General features: G+C 38.7%; 2 protein-coding genes across 3 annotated transcripts in view; both read right to left on the reverse strand.

Moving 5' to 3' along the window:
• Nucleotides 1–4,207: 4,207 nt before the first annotated feature.
• Nucleotides 4,208–14,494, reverse strand: vmn2r1 (vomeronasal 2, receptor 1). Its single transcript, XM_015016016.1, has 14 exons — nucleotides 12,593–14,494; nucleotides 11,150–11,441; nucleotides 10,820–11,062; nucleotides 10,518–10,709; nucleotides 9,451–9,576; nucleotides 9,165–9,337; nucleotides 8,834–8,954; nucleotides 8,525–8,752; nucleotides 8,326–8,449; nucleotides 6,937–7,097; nucleotides 5,568–5,763; nucleotides 5,253–5,488; nucleotides 4,946–5,145; nucleotides 4,208–4,603 (listed from the first exon to the last, which is right to left on the reverse strand). The coding sequence occupies exons 1-14, from the start codon at nucleotides 12,808–12,810 to the stop codon at nucleotides 4,270–4,272; spliced, it is 2,844 nt and encodes a 947-aa protein (XP_014871502.1). The 5' UTR covers nucleotides 12,811–14,494; the 3' UTR covers nucleotides 4,208–4,269.
• A 135-nt stretch (nucleotides 14,495–14,629) lies between these two features.
• gmps (guanine monophosphate synthase) overlaps nucleotides 14,630–21,843 on the reverse strand; it is a 15,813-nt gene continuing 8,599 nt past the window's right edge. For both annotated transcript variants that reach the window (XM_015016017.1, XM_015016018.1), the window contains exons 9-16: nucleotides 21,417–21,590; nucleotides 20,947–21,052; nucleotides 20,609–20,724; nucleotides 19,811–19,936; nucleotides 18,592–18,707; nucleotides 18,342–18,472; nucleotides 17,692–17,864; nucleotides 14,630–16,477 (exon numbers count right to left, since the gene is read on the reverse strand). In XM_015016017.1, the coding sequence (XP_014871503.1) occupies nucleotides 16,376–16,477; nucleotides 17,692–17,864; nucleotides 18,342–18,472; nucleotides 18,592–18,707; nucleotides 19,811–19,936; nucleotides 20,609–20,724; nucleotides 20,947–21,052; nucleotides 21,417–21,590 (1,044 nt within the window). In that variant the 3' untranslated portion in view covers nucleotides 14,630–16,375. The remainder of the gene's footprint in view (nucleotides 16,478–17,691; nucleotides 17,865–18,341; nucleotides 18,473–18,591; nucleotides 18,708–19,810; nucleotides 19,937–20,608; nucleotides 20,725–20,946; nucleotides 21,053–21,416; nucleotides 21,591–21,843) is intronic.

The following is a 21,843-nucleotide window of genomic DNA, read 5'->3' on the forward strand; positions in this document are numbered from 1 at the left end:
CAGACGGCTTCCCGCGCCCCCCCTCGGGGGCGCGCCCCACAGTTTGGGAACCTCTGATTTATACTAATAATGTTTGGCTGTTGAACTGGACCGCTCAAGGTCTCTATATCAAGCTAATTTTCCATTAGAAGCTCCACAAATATTTAAACATTACATTACCAAGAGAAATTAAAACATACCTTTATCTCATTTTTTTTCTGTTCTTATTCTTTCTTTGCTATGTATTCCTCTGAAGAATAAGTCCTTTCTTGAGACATTGTTTAGCTAACTTATCTTGCACCGATGTTTTGGAGATTTGGAAGCGTGACAAGCGCGGCCACAACTTGGGGTCCACAAAGACTGGTCATGATGGCATAGTTACTTTGCAGTGGCGATTCTAGTCCTGTTTTAGGGGTGCCTTAGCTCTCGCTGTATAACTGTAACTCAGCACCCCATAGGGTTGCCACCCATTCCGTAAAATACGGAGTTGTTCCATATTTGGTCGTTAAATGTGCGTCCCATATTGAACCGATACATAACTGTCCGATAGACACGCCTATCATACACACATCAAGCGAAGTTCAACAATAATGGCCAAAATAAAACACAGGAAATATTAAGGTCAGCTAAATTGTCCTGGCGGGAGCGTATTCACGTCTATGGTCCCGTCTCTTCCTATTCTTCAATAGCTTCCATTTGCCCCATTGACTGAAAATCAGTGTGAAATTGAAAATAATTGTTGAAAATAAAATAAAATAATGACCTAAAATGGAATAAAAATTAGTGTACCTCATCGATCCAGTCCAGTAGAATAATTTCACACTGAATTTGACTCAATAGGTCACATGACCTAGAAGCTATTGAAAGATACTAAATTTTGACTTAAAAAAGCTAAAAATATATATAAAAATGGTTAAATGAGGATGAGTGTACCTCATCTATACAGTCTAGTAGAACAATTTTACACAGATTTTTAGTTAATTTGGCAGAAACCATTATTTTAAAATTATTTAAAATATTGAATATGACTTAAAATGTTAATAGTGTGTCTCATGTAATTAGCATAAATTACCACTTTTTAGTGTCAGTTGGCCGCAAGGCATTTATCTACAGTACATTTGTTTGACAGGACAAGAGCGTATGGTTCGGAAATTGGCGGTCCCTAAGTTAGCGTTTCTCAACGGGGGCGGTACCCCCCCACCCCCTCCCTCCCTTTCCGGGGGGAGTTCAGAGGATGGCAGGAGGCGCTGGCAGAAATACTTACAAAAGTGGGTGCTGCGATTCCTTTGGGGTCCTTTGCAAGGTAAACTTTACACCTTATGCACAACAATAGAGCTTTAGAACCAACGTCACTGTGTATGACGTTTACTGTCGCGCAGTCGCTCGGCGCCATCTTTAAAACCCACAGACCAAAACAAATTTTATTCCGGTGTGTGTATTGTGTTACCGACCTCAGTGAAGTCGTTTTCAAGTTCGGTATTGGATAATCGCGCTCCGCGGAGCAAGCAGCGTTTAGCTCAAGGTTGATCCGACTTATGAACGCTAATTTCGACCAGCTGTTCTCTACCGCTCCCTCCTCAAGCGCGCTTGAAGGTTCACTTTTAGAATAAGGTTTCCGACAAAATAACTTAACCGAATAACCAAACATGGCGCTCCCGTGGCTTACTTGCCATCTCTGCGACCAACTACAAGGCGCCAAACTAGGCCTCGACAAACACTGACACGATTTCAATCGGATCCACAAAAGTTTCAGGCCAAAGGCTGGGCGTCCACTCAGATTCCGCGTTTTGGGATTTCAGAAAATATAATTTTTAATCTTAAACGCTCATGTTGGAGCTGCGTCATATTTTTATCCAGAATGGCGCATGCGCATCATGCTTATTAATAGCAACAATGGCGCCATTAGCCACTGTTGCCAAATTTGAAACTTTCCAGTCCAAACACGTTCCAGTCCAAACCTGTACAATCTGCCCAACTGCAAAGAAACAGTATCTAAACCTCTAATAAAACTCATGTTAATAGCACTATATATTTTATTCATATCCCAAATATATTTTTTAGAATAATTTAGAGAAACAGCAAAATTATATATTTATTTCTTTATAATGTAGGACTGACGATTTTGAGTTTTCAAATTTCAAAAGGTAAATTTTTCTAAGAACTAATAGTTTTAGAAAAATTTAGAGAAATAGATATAGTTTTCAACCCTAAAAGTATATGAGGGATAAATTTGTTTTTATATTTTCAGACCTTAATACCAAACTGCTTATGGCGAGTGAGAGACTCTTATGGAGAGTGAAGAGTGCCAATCACAATAAATAACTTATGTAATAATTATTTAAGTTACCATTAATTTATTAAAACTCTTCACTGTCCATAGATCTGTGTCTTCTGATCCATCTTTAAATAATATAAGTCTATTCACAAATTGCTTATTTAAAAATGTACAATAAAGTTTTGTAAAACAAAAACAAACATTTTTCTTTATTTTTTATTTTTTTTGCAAATATAAGTCAATAGATCTTAAATGTTCAGCTTGGATTAAATTTAAATGCAAATCATGAACTTCTTGTAGTGAGGGTTAGTCTGTCGGTCCATTGAACAATACAGAATATAAGCAAGCAAAGAGCTTTTTTATTTATTTTATACTATCATAAGTCACAAATAGTGTTAAAATGTATATTTTCTGTGTGTAACTAATGTCACATATTTTCTACATTATATCTTAAAATAATAACTATGGTTGGGTTTAATTCTCTTTCATGCTCAATTTAAGTTTAAGTTTAGTTTAAGACAGTTCAGGACACCCCCTTGTGGATTTAAATAATCCCTTCACTCCTTTCAGAGGAGTTGGTGTGTTTTTCAGAGAAGAAAACATTTAAAACCCATTACATTAGAGCAGTAAACTGTCATGTAACAGAAGCATGTTTTCTGATTGCTGGTTCAATACAAACACAAGTTTCAGACAAAATGGTAAGATTTCTGAATTAAAAGCTCCCGTTCCATCCATTTTCCGCAGGTAAATCTGTAAATGTATCCATCAAAAGCCAAATAACAAACTCACATCCATCTTCTACTCTGTTCTACTATTACTTGTGAACAGGACAGCAGCATACCGTACTCAAACTTCTCTGCTTAAGGAAAAGAGTGACCCCAAACCTGAAGGGAGGAATACAGCTGTAAATCACCCCCTCTCTAACATAATGGAGGCCTTTGAGCAGCCTTTCTGACCCTGAGGGTTGTGTGTTTGGGCCTTCAGCCCATGGTACAGTCCTGCATTGCAAATTGACCTCAGGAAAGAGGTAGGAGTAAGAATGATTCAAAGATCTTTTCAATGGAAGATTGTGGAAAGTGCATTTGTCGGGACATAGGTTGCCACCAATCACCTTGTGAATTAACATGCATGTTTTTGGATTTTAACAAAAAAGCCGGAATACCCAGAGAGATCATACATTTGCAAAGGAAGAAAACATGTAAACTGAACACAGACATTTCTAACGTCTGTCTTTGCTACAAGGCTAATAATAGCTCCACCAACCAGCTCCTCGTGGAAGATATTGGAGAGAAATTTGTTGACTAATCCTGCAAACCTCTAAAGTCATATAACATCTCTACTTTTAGACATACTTTTGTTTTAACAAGAAGTGGTTCCCTAACTGCTTTATACCCCATTATAGCTTCTTTTTTTGAGAATGTGACAGTCTTAAGCTAAATATAATTAATCTGCTCAAAACAAAATACTCCAGTTTCTAAAATGATTTTAACATAGTTCTACTAGGTTCTGGTTTCAGATTTAAAGAATGAGGGAAAACATATTTATTCCTTTTACATGAAAAACACCATTATTACAATTATTATGAATACAATTTATTGCATTATAAGTAACTATCTTGTGCTGATAGCTATGCTAAACTGCAAAAGTTTGTTGAATTAATATAAAGTCAAACTTTTTAGAGAAAATATCTTATCAGATATTAAAATTAAACTAAAACTTTTAAATTTTGTACAGAAACATAATTTAAAGATAAATGGGATGTAAACTTTAATTTAAAAAGAGCATAATTTAACAATAGAAAGGCAATGAAAACATAGTTTCAGTTTTAAATAAGCTACACGTTAAAAAGAAAATGAACATGTCACATGTCTTTGCATAAGCAAATACCACAGCAATGTTCTTTTTAAAATAGATGAATATACATTCATTGTTGGCTAAAAACCTACACAAATAGAATAGGAAGACCAATTTAATGTGATGTTTTCTTTTTTTTTTCTTTTTTTTTCTGTATTATCTTAGTTTTCAGGCTGATCATCAATAGCAGTGGATGCAAATGATGCGTTGACATCAGTAGCAGCTGTAGCAAGAGATGCTGACGTCCCAGTAGAGGAGCCGTCTTTGGGTTTGGGCCTGGGCTTCATCAGCTCCTCTTTGTTGCGCTCAGGTTTGACGAGAAGGATGTAGCATTTGGGGAGGAAGATGCAGGTGAGCAGGCCAAAGCTGGAGGCGAGAATGGCAAAAATCTGGACAGCAACCATGAACTTTCCTCGCGTGCTGAGGTAAGCCGGGACAAAGGAGATCCAGACAATGAAGAAGACCAGCATGCCAAAGGTCATAGACTTGGCTTCACTAGAAGATAAATAAAAAAAAAATCATACAAACCAACATGAAGTTTAAAAAAACAAAAAACAAAAAAAAACACCCAGAGGCTCAACCTCCTTCAAATGTTTTCTTATATTGTTTTGTAACAATCACAAACTATAATGTACTTTATTGGAATTTTATATAATTAATCCACACAACTCCTACGGAGGTTTTAAACATTTTTACAAATAAAAAACATATAAATGTGACATGCTGAACCAGCCTTTGCTGCAATTACAGCTGTTGGTCTTTTGGCGGATGTTTCCACCAACCTTCCACATTAAATGGCTGACATTTTGTTAATACAAAGAACCTAATGTGACATACCTGAAGTGGTCTTCCAGTTTGCGGGCTGTGAAGGCAAAGATGAAAGCCAGCAGAGCCAGCAGGATGTCATACGCAAAGATGCAACAGATGAAGACCACAGAGCCTTCATCGCACTCCAGAATAATCTTTACATTCTGGGCAGCGGTGTTCTTAACCGGGTGTGGAGGGAGGATGATGAGCCAAACAGTGCACGCTACAGCCTAGATAGCGATCAGAGATCAGTTTTACTTTATTTATTTTTTTATGGTTTTTACACCTGTTGTGATCTCAAGTGGCTAGTTTTCTGCTTTCATTTCACATTTCTCACCTGTATCAATGTTGCTACGGCAGCTATTGCCCTCTGATGCCCGAAGGTAAGAATGTCAACTTCAGGCTTATCCAAAGCAGCAGTATCGTTGATGTTTGAGCTGTTTACTATCACATCAGGACTGCCGCTGTTAGCCGCTGCTTCGGCTGCAGCCTTGGCAGCTTTGGCAGCTGCCTTGGCTTTGGCTCTGGCCTTTTTTAGAGCCCGAGCTCTGAGCATCAGCACAGCTGCCTTACCTGGGGTAAAGAAAATCAGACAAGCTACCAGGGTATCCCAAGATGAGAAGATAAGTTTTGATTTCTAATGTTAACTAACCCATTATGCAGGAAAGGCACAGCGCAAAGCCAAGAGCTAATGCTACTTGGCTAGTCATGCAGCTCCAGTTTTGTGGCTCGCCAAGGAAGACGATAGAGCAGAGGAAGGTTACAACAAGCGACAAGAGCAGCAAGAAACTCAGCAGGGCATCATTGGCTTTGACCAGAGGGGTTCCAATGTGCATAACAAGCACCACCTGGAAAAAGCAGAAAGAAAACACCTCATATTTTAGCTGTTTTAATAGTTTTCAGCAGTTACACACATTGGATAAAAAGACAACTTTTCATTTTCCTTCAGTTATTATAACTTTATAACTGTTTTGCTAAATGACAGAATGATGGGAGGGAAAATCTTGGAAAGATTTGATTATTTTCTGCAAATTCAGAACTGCATATATACTAAGATTACTAGAGCAATTTTAGAAAGCCCTGGCGATAATATCATGCCTTTATGAGCTTCTGATAGGTTGATTCATAGCATTTAATTTAACGGGAGGCTAACCTGCAGGTGTATTTTAAGAATAAAGAGCATGGGAAAGTTCAACCATTTTACAGTTCATGAAGGAGATGAGTTCTGTCTTAGAAAGATAAATGTGTTTTGGTGCAGATGAGTGCATTTATCCCAAAACAAAAGCAAAATATATGGTGAAGATGCTGGCTGAAGCTGGTCGGAGAATGTCTTTATCCACAGTAAAATGAAGGAATCAATAAGCAAAAGAAGCATTAAAAAGCTAGATTACATTTTGTAAATTCACAGAGGGACAAAAACCCTATTTTTTGGTGACGTGTGCTGTGGTCTGATGAAACTAAAATCTAAGTGTTTGGCTATAATAGCAATTGTTAAATTTTGAGGGAAACACAGGAAGCTTAAAAGCCTCAGAATACCATGATACCTTTGGGCACCAAAGGGTATTCTGATGGACAGGGATTCCTGGCATTCAGCTAAATAAGTTACAAATTGATTTCAGTCTCATAGAGACTTTGTGGACAGAGGGGAAAAGGTGTGTAAAAGGCAGCTTACACACCAGTTCTGCCAGGAGGAATTGGCCAAGATTTTAGCAAACTATTGTCAATAATTAGTGTATAGAAAACCCAAAACAATCTACCAAGTACTAGGAAATGTAGGAAAACTTCAGAATTTGAAGAAAGCATGGAAATATTCCCTAAAATATTATCTCTCTCATTATTATTGTCAGCCAACAATAATCCTAACCTGTCTAAAATAGGAAAAGTTTTAGTCTGATTTAGTGTCAGACGATAAGGATAAACAAGTGCTTTTAACCTCTTCATAACAAGCCCTTTCTCTAACAGTGTATGGAAATATGTATTTTTTTAACTACAGATATGTTTTGTTGTTGCATGAATCTCACCCCAACAGCTATGGTTACTAAAGCACCAAAGGCAGAGATCACTATCAGGGTGATTCCCAGCGGTTCTCCAAAGGCCAGGAACTCAATGATTTTGGGCACACAAGCATCATGAGCATCATTAGACCAGTCATCTCCAGTACACAGGATGCATTCACGGGCATCTGTCATCGAGGGAGAACAGGACACTTATTAAGTAGCAGGTATGAGAGTGGCGGGGAAATATGCGTAGTTACATTGGGCTCATTAGAAAAAACTAATTTGCCCAGCCAAATGAAAGTGAAAAACTGCGTTCTCCTATACAGGTGCATACACTCTTATCTTGTGTTTCTACTGTTTTTGTCTATGGTAACAAGAACCACAAACAATATTTTACCAAAAAAATAAATTAAAAAAATGGAGATAAAAAAATGGAAGGGAACACTTTATTTGAAGGGGGTTGAATAAGACTGTCATGACACTTTCATAAACATGACATAACGCCTGTCATGAACATCAGTAAGTCTCCATGAATATTTATGACTGTTGTCATAAAGCGTCATTCGGTAAATTATGACACTTTTAATACAAAGTTGACATTATTCAAAACGTCTTTGTTATGACAACTTGACATTAACCAAGAAATCATTACTGATATAAATTTGTTATAAAAGTATTACTGATTGCACTTTAAAAATTAGGTAACTTTATGTTATTAAAGGTAAAGTTTAAACAGTAATGATTTATTGGTTAACGTCAAGTTGTCATAACAAAGACATTTTGAATAATGTCAACTCTTTATTAAAAGTGTCATAATTTACCGAATGACACTTTATGATAACAGTCATAAATATTCATGAAGGCTTATTCATGTTCAAGACAGGTGTTATGAAAGTGTCATGTCAGTCTTATTCAACCCCCTTCAAATAAAGTGTTACCAAATGGAAAAATAATTCAGAAATATTCAGCTTAATAGATATCTTGTGGGGCACCTAAAACGATTTTATAAAACTTCATAAGGAAGGTATAAAGGCTTTGTAAAGGGTCACAAAAAATAAAGTAACTGTAATAAGACATACATATTATGGGTAATCTACAATTACTGGGTCTTAACATGCACTGAAACCACTTTCAAATGGATGCAGCTAACATGAAACTACTTAAATGGCCTTCCCTTACCCCTGACTCCGACCCATCAAAATATGGACTTCATTAAAAACTAAGTTTTTGCGAGGACACCAGTTTGAATAAATTACCAAGTCTATCTCGAAGGGCATATCATGCCAGAAACATGTCAATAGCCAATTGATTTTTAACCAAACATCAGTTGGGGTATGTGTATGTATTTCAACGAGAGTGTATCTCTTTTAGATATTTGAAATGGTAAAGCAAATCGGAAAGCTGCACACTGACTTGTGGTGTTACTGATTTCTCCGTCGGCACAGGGGATGCAGTCAAAACAACAGACTGGCTCCCCCTGCCGGATCCCCTTCCTGGTGCCGGGCTCACAGTTCTCGCTGCACACCGACCGAGGAGGCTTAGAAATAAACAGGAGATAACTACACATACCATAACATGGCACAAACATCGCTGTTCTAATAAAATATCTGACCTCCAGTTCTTCATTGTTCCAAACAATAGACTCATTCCTTATGTGCATCTTCTCCTCTGCAGCTGCAGATCCATTGTAGTGTCCCACGGTGACATAAGATATCTCTCCATTATCACTGATTTGCCAATTAATGATGTCATAGAAGCCCTCTATATCGCCGTCTTCAAAGTAGATCTCCTCCCCAGTGTTTGGCATTTTGTAGCGCACGTTCTTCACATAATACATCAGCTACAGAAGACAAAGTCGAGGAGCTATGAGGACAATCAGCGCCACAAACTAATACCATCTGTAAAATCTGTACACGTCTACCTGCCAAGGCTCAAAATTAGTGATGTTGGCACAGCTGCCGCCAACAAAGGGGCCTTTTCCGTCTTCACAGTGCTCCAGGTTGTGCAAGGCATGGGCCACGGCATACACTGCTTTGTAAACACTGTGCAAACCACTTTCTTCTTAACAATGTCATTATCGCTCTCACCTCAAAAAAAATGTTTATGGTTAGCTGTCCCTGAAATAGCATTGCTCATAAGTTCCAAACAGTGTTTGTGCAGAAGGTTAGATAATGTGGAAATAGCAGTAAAAAGATGGCGTGAGGACATCACAAGCATCAGTGACTTCTTTAATTTGAGCTGTGGGTACTGACCTGTAAGTGATTCGTAGCTGAGAGACGTCAGAGTAGGTGTTGTTGAGCTGAGCCACAGACTCTCTGCCAGTACACAGACCATATGGTAACCCCCTCACTGATCTGGACAGTGTGCTGTTCGCCTCCTTGGCGATTCTCAGCGCTTTGGAATAGTCCAGTGTGCAATTAAAAAGCTAAAAAAAAAAAAAAAAAACATAGATAAATTCACAACATGTATGTCCTCTAAATGTCTATTTAATATGTGCCACGTTTTCCAGTTTATTGGGTCAAATTCATTTAAACCCACGGTCTCCCAGAATTCCTCCGTGAGGGCATCTGCATAGGGATCTAGATCCAGTAGGTGGCGCTGAAGACCAGGGATGTCAGCCTTTTTCACCCCAAAACCAAGGGTACCAGACAGGAGAGAGTTCACCTTGGAAAAGAAAACAGCATGCACATTCAGGTCAATTTTTGAAGTGAGGTTGTGTCTCAGTTAATATCTTGCCAGCAGTGGACTATAAGTTAAAACTGGTTAGCCAAAGGCTAAAGCTAATGGCCAATCAGAGAGGGACGAAGCCTAAAGTGGATTTCTGCCATCTTATAACAACAACTTCAATCTCATAAATATTATAGCAGTTTGGATAGATGATCATCTAAACCTGATTCAAATGGCTGAATTACCTCCTTAGCATGTCATCAAGTTTGGCAGAGATCTATTAAGAAACTCTTTAGATTGAGGTGTAGTGAGCCAGAGGAAACATCTAAAACATTCGGGATTGTTTTACGCTTCTGTTTTAAGCCATTTTATTGTTTTTAATGGGCAATCGCTAAAAGAAGTCAATAGTTATTTACACAGAAAATAAAGTTAGGAGCCCATGCACCACCAATGATCTTCCTGTGTCCTTCAACTGAATAAAAATTATTTTTGGACCGAAAGAGGAACAATCAAGAGTCCGCACAGCTAGAAACTAGTGATCAGACCCAAAATGTGTATGTAGTGATGGACTGGGACCTGATCCTTCAGAGACATATAAAGCCAATTACAAAGTCGGTCTTCAATCACCTGCAGTGCATTTCCAAAGTGAACATTCATCCACTTTTGTTTGTTACTTCACTTCACTGTACAGGTTATTTCCTGAGTTTAAATGATACTCATACAGAAGAATCATTGGTGGAGCACCGCCTCTTTATTTCCTGTGTAGAAAGTCATCAACCTGTATAACACCATGTGTTTTATATATATATATTTGTCTGCAGGGATAAACTGCTTCAATAGAACCGCGCCTTAAAAGTCCTGTACTATCCCTTTGGTCAAATTAAGCTCGAACATAATATTTGCCAACAGATAAACACCCATCAGCTGACTGGACCTACCCCAGGCTGATTGATGAGGGCAGAGGTGACCCAGGCCTCGCTGGCAATCCAGGTGCGATTTGTCACATTGTGGCGGAGAAGTTCGCTGATGAGAGGGCTAAGGTCTACATCTGATGAGAAGACCACGATGATCTTGGCTGTGGACTCAACTACAGTTTGAACAATGCTCTGGATGGCCTCTGGTGAGCTCACCTAAAGTTTACACACACAGTTGATTTCAGGACACCACGCTGATCTCACTGAAGGGTTTTGTGGGGATTTATCTGATGGTACAGTGTCTGATGTGAAGGAATACAGTCTACCTTAGGCAGAGTTTCAGAGAAGGAAATGCAGACTCCAGCTTCCTCCACCTGCTCCTTGAAGTCCTTGATGCCATATTTACCATAATCATCATCAGCAGCGATGGTGCCTACCCAGGTCCAGCCAAAGTGCAGCACCAGTTGGGCCATAGCTGTAGACTGGTGCAGGTCGTTAGGGATGGTCCTTAGGAAGGTGGGGAACTGGAACTTATTATTCAGTGCAGAACATGTTGAGCAGTAGCTGACCTAAAGAAACAAGCGGTAAGGATTTGGTATCCCTTCACCCATTTCTTTCATCTTCATTTGCTGTTCTGACAGTCATCAGTGGCCTACCTGTGGAAAATGATAAAGCCCCAGGATCCTGGCTGTAGCAATGGACAGATCAGAACCCCCAGCACCCACGAGAGTGGCAAGAGGTGGCCCGTTGCCACAGCGATAGTTGGGTACCGCTTCATCTTGTCCCGTCAAGTATGTCAGGGTTCCCTCCACGGCCTTGGAGATGGTGAAGCATGAGTCATAGATAACGTAGCCCAGGTCGGTGTTGGGGAGCAGGTCTTCCCTCTGGTTGATTTCATTGATAGCGAACAGCATCGTCTGTGTCCAGCGGAAGGTACGGAAATTAAACCTACAGAATCAAGAAAGAACGATAAGGAAGTAACAGATGTATTGAGAGGGTCGGCTTATGCTTGGGGTCCAAAAATCGCTACACGTCTGGCTCCTAAATCTGGCGCCAAATGCTATCCCAATTTTGAGCTGAGAGTATGAATCGTAAATAAATCACAATAAGCTTTTTCATTGTTTTTCAAACAAGGAGCCTTTAAACGTATATATTTAGGGTGCTGATCTGTAATGTATCAAAGCTAATGATGAAGACATATGATCTTTAGATTTTTTTTTTTATTTAACTAAAGATAGCTGTGGACTCAACTACTAAATTGATATTTAAAATCCTACATGTACATCTCTGTTAAAATATATTTGCTCCTTTAGACTTCTGGCTTTGCTTTTTTTTTTGGTCACACTTAAATGTTTCAGATGATTAAACACAATGCTTTTATAATATGCAAAAAAATGTTGTCTTATAAGTGAAATAATTTGCCAATGGAACAAGTACATTTTCCTTAAAAATAAGGAATTATTTACTTAAAACAAGCCTCTATATCTTACTGAAAAGTTACTTCTAAGTTAGTTTTGTCTTATTTCAAGTGCACTAAGATGTTTGCTCTAGAAACTAGACCAAAAATCCTTGGTTATATTTAGTCTTTTTGCAGTGTTCAGATGTGTGTATCTCACACTCCTCAGTTTTGTTGTGAATATGATTTAATATCTGGGTATTATGTGACAAATAATACTTTCTAATTGTAAGATGTATAATGAATGGAATATTTAAGGGTAGATTATGTAAAGAGAAAATTCTCCCAAATCAAATTATTTTTTGAGCCCCAATGCTACAATGGAATATAACGGCTACTTTTATTGTCCTGTTTTGTACAAATCCATATTTCAGACCAAGTAATTTCGTTGCTCGGCAGCATCGTTCCAATCAAGAGTTCACAGACTTGATTATTATTTCGTATTACACTATAAAAACTTGTTTTCATAATAGAAAGGCTGCAGTAGCTAATTGGCCCCAGGGGTCCTGATGACTGTGGGAGCAGTGACCAAGAATAAAGTCAGATTATTCGTAATTAGCATATCAAGTTAATTAACTCTGACAGATCCAGAATATTGTTAAAACTTTTAAACAGCGAAAAGGTTTAAAGTGACCCCACTCACCCAGCACAACCAGAGGAGACAGGCAGTTTGGAAGTGTTGCTGTCGCTGGAAGCAACACTCATGTGAACAGGAAACATTCCCCCGATGACGACCCTTTTCTTCTCCACATCCTTGTAGCCGCTCAAGTTGAACTTGGCCTTCAGCTTGCAAGTGGATTGAGCCCAAAGAGAGCCGTACGCGCAGAAAAAGCAAAACAATCCGAGCAAGAAGCCTCTCATTTTTGTGCGTCGTCAATGCTCAACAGTCGGGAAAGCGTTCTCTCTCCCCCTCTACAGCAGACAGAGAAGTGAGCAGCGTCTTGTGATAGGTGTCTCATCCGTCCTCTGGGGAGAAGAGCTGCAAAGGTAGCCTGACAGGCTTAACCGAGTGCAACCAAAGCACAGAGGCAGCAGATAACTGATGAGTCATTTATCTTTAGATGTTGGGACTCAAAAAGTAAAGCCTCTGTCATTTTTTTGACATCCAACCACTCAAAATCAAAGACTAGCTGCTAAGTCACACATGCTTTAAGAGATGTTCCAGTACGTTGACAACCTTTTTGATAAATATAAACTAAATGCTGAACTTTGAGGAGAATTAACAGACGCACACTTCAGAGTTCGATCATTTCTAAGAAACGACATTTCATCTCCCGGCCTTTGTCTCCTGTAAATATGCTTCATTATTCTGTGCAAACTGCCACAGGCTACAAGTTAATTGTCAGCTGCATGTGGTGACTTGTTAGTCACATGCAATGTTACATTTCACTAACTGTTCCAAGATCGGCCCTTGTCCCAAGAGTAAAGGTTGGCAGTGTGATGGACCTGTTTGCTCTTGTCTCTCGGTCTGGGGGGAGCGACACACACCTGAACCTCCAGCAGACAAAGATCCATCTGTTGAATCTGTTAAACTATTTACATCCAACAACATTATGATGTGTGATATTTTCAGCCAGAAAGTGTCTACATAAACTGAAGGACCGGTCAACTTTCTTTTGTGGCGTTTGTAGGTTTTGTGATTTATTTTAGGCAGAAATAGACAGTTTATATAAATTCAACAAAGAATATGTTGAATTTAAAATTATAAAAGAAACTTTAAAAGAAAAAATTAGCTTGAAGGAAACACAGCATTCTTCTTAATTGTACAAATCCACAACATCTTTGGCCTCTTTGACATTTCACCTTGCCGTGACAATTCAATACAGTCACTGGAAAAACCTATTGTTCCCCATGATTCAGCAGGGACAAATTCAACAGCAGTAATTTATAATAGTTGTTTTCTAATTGACTTCATTAATCTTTCATCACTGTGGCTGAATTTTACCAGCTACTTGTTTACAGGATTTCAAATCAGGTTGAAGTCTCACTTTTGACTAGAATCCTGCGATATACGGAGGATGGCTCAATTACTGTGAGCTAAATTGTGTCTGTGGCTTCACTCCCATATCATCACCCCTCCACCACCATGTCTGACAGTATGATTTTTTTTTCTTCTTTCTGCGATTTATGCTGTTTAGCTTTCTCCAAACAAGTTGTTGTGACTTGGCGCATCTGAAATTTAGTTTTATTTAAATCAAATTGCTCAAAAAGTATTTTGATTCATTAAAATACAACTTAAATCATGCTCAATTTGTCTTTGTAGAGTCTTTCCCCTACATACTTTGGTCAGTCTGACCTTGTGATTGTACTAGGCCGTTCACTCCAAGGATAATCGATTCTCCTATTTTGATGGGGTGCAACAATTCTTCAAGATCATTTCTGATGTTTTTACATTAGACACACATTCATCAAACCGCTCTAAAGTGTACATATTCAGTGACCCATAGTTCAGGAGGCAACAAGGAGATAAGTTCCTTGCCCAATTTTACTAATTACTTAAGAATATTAATGTTAAGTTCTGAATGTGAAGAAAAAAAAAATCATCTTAAATTCTTTCAACTCGTATTTAGCAAATAGAAATGTTGATAAGCCAAACAAGGAAAGTTTAATCTTATTTAATATCAGAGCAGTATCGCTGGTCATAATGTTATGCCATTTCTGGAACAAGGAGTGACAAATAGAAGTTTTAACATTGAGATCTTTATTAAAGCTCAGTTTTCCATTGTACAAATGTCATAGTTGAAACTGCATGCAGTGGCTTGGTTTGAGGCACGTTACTAAGGAAAAATGAACATCGCTGAGCAAACTTGAAGGAAATAAAAATTAAGGACAATATTGCATAACTTAATCTTATTGAGATTTAAAAAAAAAAAATCCACGTTAGGTGTTTTATGGGGACTTGTGTAACATAGAAACACGCTTACAAAGGCAAAACAGAAGGACAATCACAAACAGCAGTTAAGGTCACCAAAGAGTTGAGTTAACTGAAGGATGAGAGGCACAAAAACAGATGGAGGCATCACATCCAGGGTAAATATCGCTAACAGGAGACTACACGCTTTTTAAAAACTCAGTTAAACCTGAGCACTGTATTCACTGAGGTCTAAATGACGAGGCGGGAGACCGGAAATGACGCATCGACAGTTGTGAAAGTGACCGTGTATACAAGGCGCAATGACGTGAAATGAGGCAGGAGCTGGAGCCGACTCCCTTAAATGGACCTTCAACGCTAAAGAGGGACACAGTTAAGATAAAGTTTCTACTTGATGTTTTATGCTGATGTAGCACCGAGGCTTCATGAGTGAAAAATGTGCAAAAACGTGCCTCTGCACAACGCAGAAGCAGCCAAATCGTCAAACAACGGCAAGTGACACGATGTGGTTAAAAGCTCTTACTACTGTACTTATAGGTTTGATATTAGTCCTTTTGCCTTTATAATCTTCTTCATAAAAAAAGCACACATACTGCAGCATGAGGAGAACAGCATTCTCCTCTCTGGACAGAGTCCAAGTCATTTCATACCAGAAAAAAAAAAAAAAACAAACATGAAAATACAGAACAGGCACGTACAAAGTTACCAACGGTATTGGCCTCTTTCCCAGGAGTCATCTCTCTGAAGCCATTGCTGGGTGGAGTGCTGTCCAGGAAGGACGCAGAAACAACCCAACAGCTCCAGCCAAACAATCTGAGGAGTCCACAATATTCAACACCACCACAGCATATTCTACTTTTGGCAACAAAAAAAAAAAAAGGGCTTAAAAATTGATTGGTCATGTAGGCTGCTGATTCAGACAACCTCGGTTGTAACACAGTATGGAGGCGGAGAGGGAGAGAGAGAGAGTACAAACGGAGGATAGTCTGAAAACATTCTGTACTACAAGAAAGAAATACAAAGCAACAGCTGAAGACTTTCGCCCCCAACCCACTACTGCATTTTCGTTCATGACAACACTGTTTGCGTCTCTTATTTTTTTTTTTTTTTATCCACCCCACAATTAATCTTTAGGCACAACATCGACTCAACATCACAGCTTCTTACCGCTTGCCTTTAAAGGTTAAGCTCATAAAAGGAAGCAGCGATTTACCTTTGTATAATAGCCAGAACATGTACAGGAATTAAAAATGGACAATATATTAACCATAACCAACACTACTGGATCCCTACTTCCGCAGAAAGAAAACTAAAACAAAACAACTTAAGACTAGGTAGGCGTGGGAGTGAGGGGGAGTGCAGAGCGGAGGGGCTTCATCACAGTACGGTCTGCCTTCCACGGGAATGTCGCAGAGAAAGAGGAGGTAAAGAGGGGTTGGGGGGAGGAAGGACAGAGAGAGAGCGGCTCACCGGCCCTCCGGTGTCTGCGGAGAGTGTTTGTGCACTGTGTGTGTGTGAATGTGTGTCCTATTGATATGAAGTCATGACGAGGCTCTATTCCCACTCCGTGGTGCCGGGTGGCTTGGAAGTTAGGTCGTACATCACTCTGGAGATGCCCGGGATTTTCTTGATCTCATTTACCATCTTTAGCACCACCTGGTGGAGTGAGCAAAACCAAGTTGCATCATAAGAGTGAAAAAAAAAAAAAAAAAAAACAGAGCCATTCAAACCAAACGGTGCCTATGTGACAATGTATTGTTTGACATTGTTTGACTCACAAGTTTTGGTCAGCTGAGATGAGTCAAGTCACAGTGGAGCACTGTTACAATCTAGTCCGTACAATTAAGATATCACTAAAAGTCACACTTGTCTGACACTATTGGGCAAGTTAAAGGATCACAAAGAGCAGCAAATCATGCCTCAATTTCAAGAAATTCAAAAACAGAAACTAAACAAAAGAAAAAGACAAAAAGATATCATTCTGGATAGAGTTAAAAGTCTATTTTCTGAGTTTTTGGACTCCAGGGAACAATAATGAGACCCATTTATACATAAATTGAGAATTGAGTGCCAACTAAAACTACTCCCAAGAGCACATCAACATGTTAAAGTCCCAGGAATTCCCAGGACTAAAGTACTGATGCCTCACTTGCTTCAGCAAAGGGAGGCTTTCAGGATTTAACAATAAGAAATAAACTGGGAGTGCGTGAAGGAGAACACCAACTAACCAAAAACAACACAGTGTCCTGGCTCATGTTTCCTACAAAAACATGTTGATGACACTCAGGGCTCTCTAGAAAAACAATCTTAAGACTGGAGAGAAAAGTTGAACTTTCTGTGAGGTACTTTTCCTGCTAAGCAAAACAGGAAATGTACTTTTCGATCAAATCAAAAAGAATTAAAATCTTTGCTGTCGACTGAATAGCATCTACTCACAGCACCAATAAATCAAATGAGGCTCTAAAAGATTTATAAACATTTATTCACCAGTAAACGTAGCAGACAGACTTGTGTGGTTTTGCAGAAAGTGTTCAGCAGCGTTTTATGAAGGGGAGTGTAACATCTTCAGATGCTCATCACGATGGCACTTGTGTTGCTGAGATATTAAACTTCGCAGAACTTGGGAGTGGGGGGGACGTTTACTGTCACACAGATTGAACTAATGTCATATTACACACCACTTCATCCAGAGCACTTCATTTTCCAGAGTCAGTCAGAGCTAACCAAAGACTTTCACTTTACTCTGCTGCACTACCATTTTATTAAGGGTGACTCATGATGACAACTGCTGCCTTAATCTGCAAAATCCTGAGTTTATAGTCCCTAGTTTGAAAGTACATAATGTGGCAAACTGCGTCGCATCATCTTACCTCCTCTGGCATATGGCTACCAGGCATGGCAGCGATGCCCGTCATGAAGTCGCTGGTGATGAACGTGCGGACCACGACGGAGCGCCGACAGGAAGGCTGCTTCTGCAGGGGGTCTCGGTCAAAATGCAGGGGAGTGAGGATGATCGGCATCTGGCTGATCTTGCCTGAATAACCTGAAATAAAGACAAAGAGAATCCAGGGTAAACCAAATGTTTCTGATTAGAATCAAAAGCATCCGTCTGATAATAAAACCGGCGACAATAGATTCTGTCAAAGAGAATATTAATTAATGCTGCAGCCTGACAGGGAGGAATACAGATCTGTTTTTAATCTCCTTTGAAGATGAATGAGGGAAGCATGAGAGAAATGAGCAGTACAAATGAATAATTATTTATATTATGATGAAATAAGGAAACATAATGCTGAGCTTAGCCTTTATATCATAAAAAAAATACCTTTAATGAGAATAAATAACGATTTTCCACACATTCAACGTAACAGTATAAAGCTTTTTTTTTTTTTTTTTTTAAATACTACTGCTTAAATTTAAAAAATTTAGTTCATGGCATCCAATACATTATTCCTTTACTAAATTGAAAATATATACAGACATCTCAAAAATCTTTACTTTTAAAGAAACCAAAACTTACCAGACTCTCTAAGAATAGAATGAGCCACAAAGTCCGCCTGTCTAAGCGTGCTCAGAACACCGGTGGTCAGGAAAGTTGGGGTAATGTCTGTAGGCGGCTCCTTTACGTGGGACCCAAAAATATACACAACTCTGGAGAAACACATGAGTCACAGCGTTGAGGTTAGGCCTTTTAAAAACACTGAACTCTAAATGTTTCTGCTGACTGAAGAGAAGTTGTGATTTCTTTTTTATTTTTTTGTGTGCGTTACCTGTTGATGGTATGGCACATGCGAGGGATGAGTCTGGCCAGGAACATCAGTGATTCCCAGTGAGGAGATTCTTTACTCGTTACACCGCACACATAACTGTAAGACCGACAATCTCCCTGTAACCGAGACAAAATACCATCAAATAAATGGGAACAAAAGTCTTCAGAATTAATTCAGGATATTTGTGTAATAAGTAGACATTTAAGATGGATAAAGTCTTGTTTTCCTTTTCAGCCCAGGCGCAGAAAGCCGTCTATGTTTAGCCACGGTGTCCCGTCTGGCCCACAGATTGAGGTTTGAGTTAAATTTAAACCTCTGGTTTCTAGTCGCAGGGCAACACCTACAGCAAACTCTCTGCCACTGACTGACTTGGGGAATGTTTGTCAGAATTTAGAGCCATTCATCTCCAGCTGATACAAACACTTAAGACAAGAACTTCTTCTGAACACATTTTCCAAGAGAAAAGTAATGGGGGGGGAAAAAATGTGGTGGTTTTTGTGTGGGTGTGTCTTGTGGGTAACGTTTAATTTACCGTCCCTGCCCAGCAAAAAGCCAACCGCTGGAGACAGACACTGTGTCAGAGTAACTCCGTCTCTGAAGCGATGCTACTTCTTCCTCATAAGTGCAACAGCTGACATCTTCCAGAATAAGATAAAATATTTCTACAGCTTCTGTCTCAAGGTCCTCTAATCTGTAGATCGTTTTCAATGGTTCAAATATATTTCGAACCAATAAAACCTTAAATCACCTGCAGTCTTATTGTCTCTCAAAGCAGATTAGTAACTTAAGAGACATACGATATGCATACATTTAAGATTTTGGATAGAAAAAGAATTATAGGAGACACCCTTTGCTAAAAATAAAACAAAAACAGCAATCTTTCTGGATGATAATGTAGTGTCTGGAGTTTATGAGAATGACTGTTTATTGTCGTAAACATTTTTAATTTTTTTTTTTTTTTTTTAAAGAAAACCGGTTGCTTTCTTGACAAAAGGAATGGAATAAGGAATTGCCCTAATGAGGGAGTTTGTAAAAGTAATTAGTTGAATTTGGAAACATTTCTTGTCCCACAGTTATAAAACAACTGGAATATTTGATTCATGTAAAGAAAAACTCTTCAACGCGTTTCACTGAAAATTTAAAATTATGACAAACTAAAGTGTAAAGCACTTTAGGTCCCTGATTCAAGAGTTTGACTATATTTGATGTTCTGGTTTACCTGGACACCAACAGTTTTGATGGGCAGCAGGAAGGCATTAAGTGAATGAAGGCTGGTGATCTGCATGAGCTTTTCCTCCTCTTCATCTGATATGCACGACTTGACTCTCTGGAGCAAGGCATGAGGCTGCATGGCAAGGAAACACAAGAAGGTTCAACATGACGAAATGCAGCTGGCTTTGTCCCAACAAACAGAAAAACAAGCCACCTCTGAAAAAAAACATAAAATGATTTTATCAGCAAACTGAAGATGCTTAAATGTTGTTAGTCATTTTATTTATTCATTTATTTTCAGGGCAAAATGGAAAAACCAGATGACAAGGGTGATATTTCAGGAGTCACTAATCAACCAGAAGTTTCTCATTATTATTTAAAAAGCACGCAGATAAAGAAAAAAAAAAAACAGCCACACAAGTCTTCACTTTTCAGTTTGTCCAAAACACACCAACATGTTGTGTTTTCCCCCAGTTCGTTCTTCCTATAAACTTTCATGTGAGAAATGATGTTACTGCTGGAAAGCAACAGGGAGTCATCATCAGACAACGCAGTACGAAATGAACTCAAACACCAAGTAGGTCCCTGCAAATTTCAAAGACTACCTTTTCGCAGACAAAGTTTGAGATGCTTGATCAGAATAATAAGAGAGACTCAAGTTATCAGACATGATCTTGTTCAGCTGAAGTGGATTTTTAGTTGATTTAAACCAGAGCATGCGCACTTTAGAGAAAAGTGTAGCATAAAAGTTAATGATGGTTATCGTATTTTCATAAAGATGAAACAGTCTGACTTTTTCACTGACCTTTTTGACACTTGCAGAAAAGTCTGTGATAATTTTGAGGATGTTGTTAGTTTCAGCAAAATCCTTACAAATATAAGGCTCTTCAGCACAAATCACTCTGATGGACAAACCAGGACCTAAAGAAAAAAAAAAAAGGTAGATTTTATTTTAAAAAACAGTCATGTTTACACTGGGGCCAGGATTGACACTTATGTGAGCAGTACTTGTTTATATGATTGAAAAAAAGAGAAAGAACAACATTAGATGAAAAGCTTAAAATGCTTAGTTAGTGTGGACTATATTGATTTAAAAACTGTATACTATAGTGACAGTGAATGCACATGTGTATATTTACTCACCAGGAAAGGGATGCCGACAGACAATCTCCTCTGGCAGGCCCAACTCTCTCCCCAGCGCTCTCACCTCATCTTTATGAAAATCTTTCAAAGGTTCGATTACTTTTCCCTGGACAGAAATAAAAAAAATAAAAAAATAAAAAACGTATTCAGCATTTTTTACAGTTTTTTCACATATTTGTGGATTTAGGTGAAAGGGCAAAAGCAAGACAAAACTAACTCATAAGCACAATCAGTAAATATCTACAAAATGTATCTATAAATGCAAAATATCCAGCAGAACCTGTACTTTTACTGTGCTGATTTAAGCGTGAGAGCAGGGAAGCAATTCTTTGGAATACTGAGTTTCAAATTCTTTACCAATTTGTTTTTCAAATTTACTTTCTGAAATCCAACTTGCATTCAGCAGACAACAAGAACACGCACCAGACAGTCCAAGTTAGGTCATAGTAGGAGTTTGTGTGAGCAGGTACCTCGTCTCTGAGTTTGCGGATGAGCTCGGTGTCGTTGTGGTGTGTTTTGATGACCTCTGCCTTTCCGCTGGCAATATGAGAGGCGCTCTCAATGAGATCAGGCCGCAGGGTGCCCTGCGCCAAGAAAACCTCCTCGGGGTTGAGGTTCATTTCTCCAAGCACTTCATTAGCCACCTGTGAAGTGACACAGAGGATCAAATAGTGAACTTATAACATTAATAAGCAATGACGACGCAATCGGTTAGTAAGTCAAAACTCAAACTCAATAAGTTTTTTGCATTCCTACTGGTACTTGTGCAATTATTTCCACAGTTTTACTACTTGAAATAACATTTCTGCTGGTATGGCACAGTTTTATTTTTCCACATATTGTAAAAAGTCTGTTTCCCTTTAACGCAAAAATACACATGCGTAGTTTTAAAAAATA

The sequence above is a fragment of the Poecilia latipinna genome, unplaced genomic scaffold (assembly GCF_001443285.1).
Source record: "Poecilia latipinna isolate Pla-1442-1.1 unplaced genomic scaffold, P_latipinna-1.0 Scaffold1974, whole genome shotgun sequence".
In the NCBI taxonomy this organism is placed as follows: domain Eukaryota; kingdom Metazoa; phylum Chordata; class Actinopteri; order Cyprinodontiformes; family Poeciliidae; genus Poecilia; species Poecilia latipinna.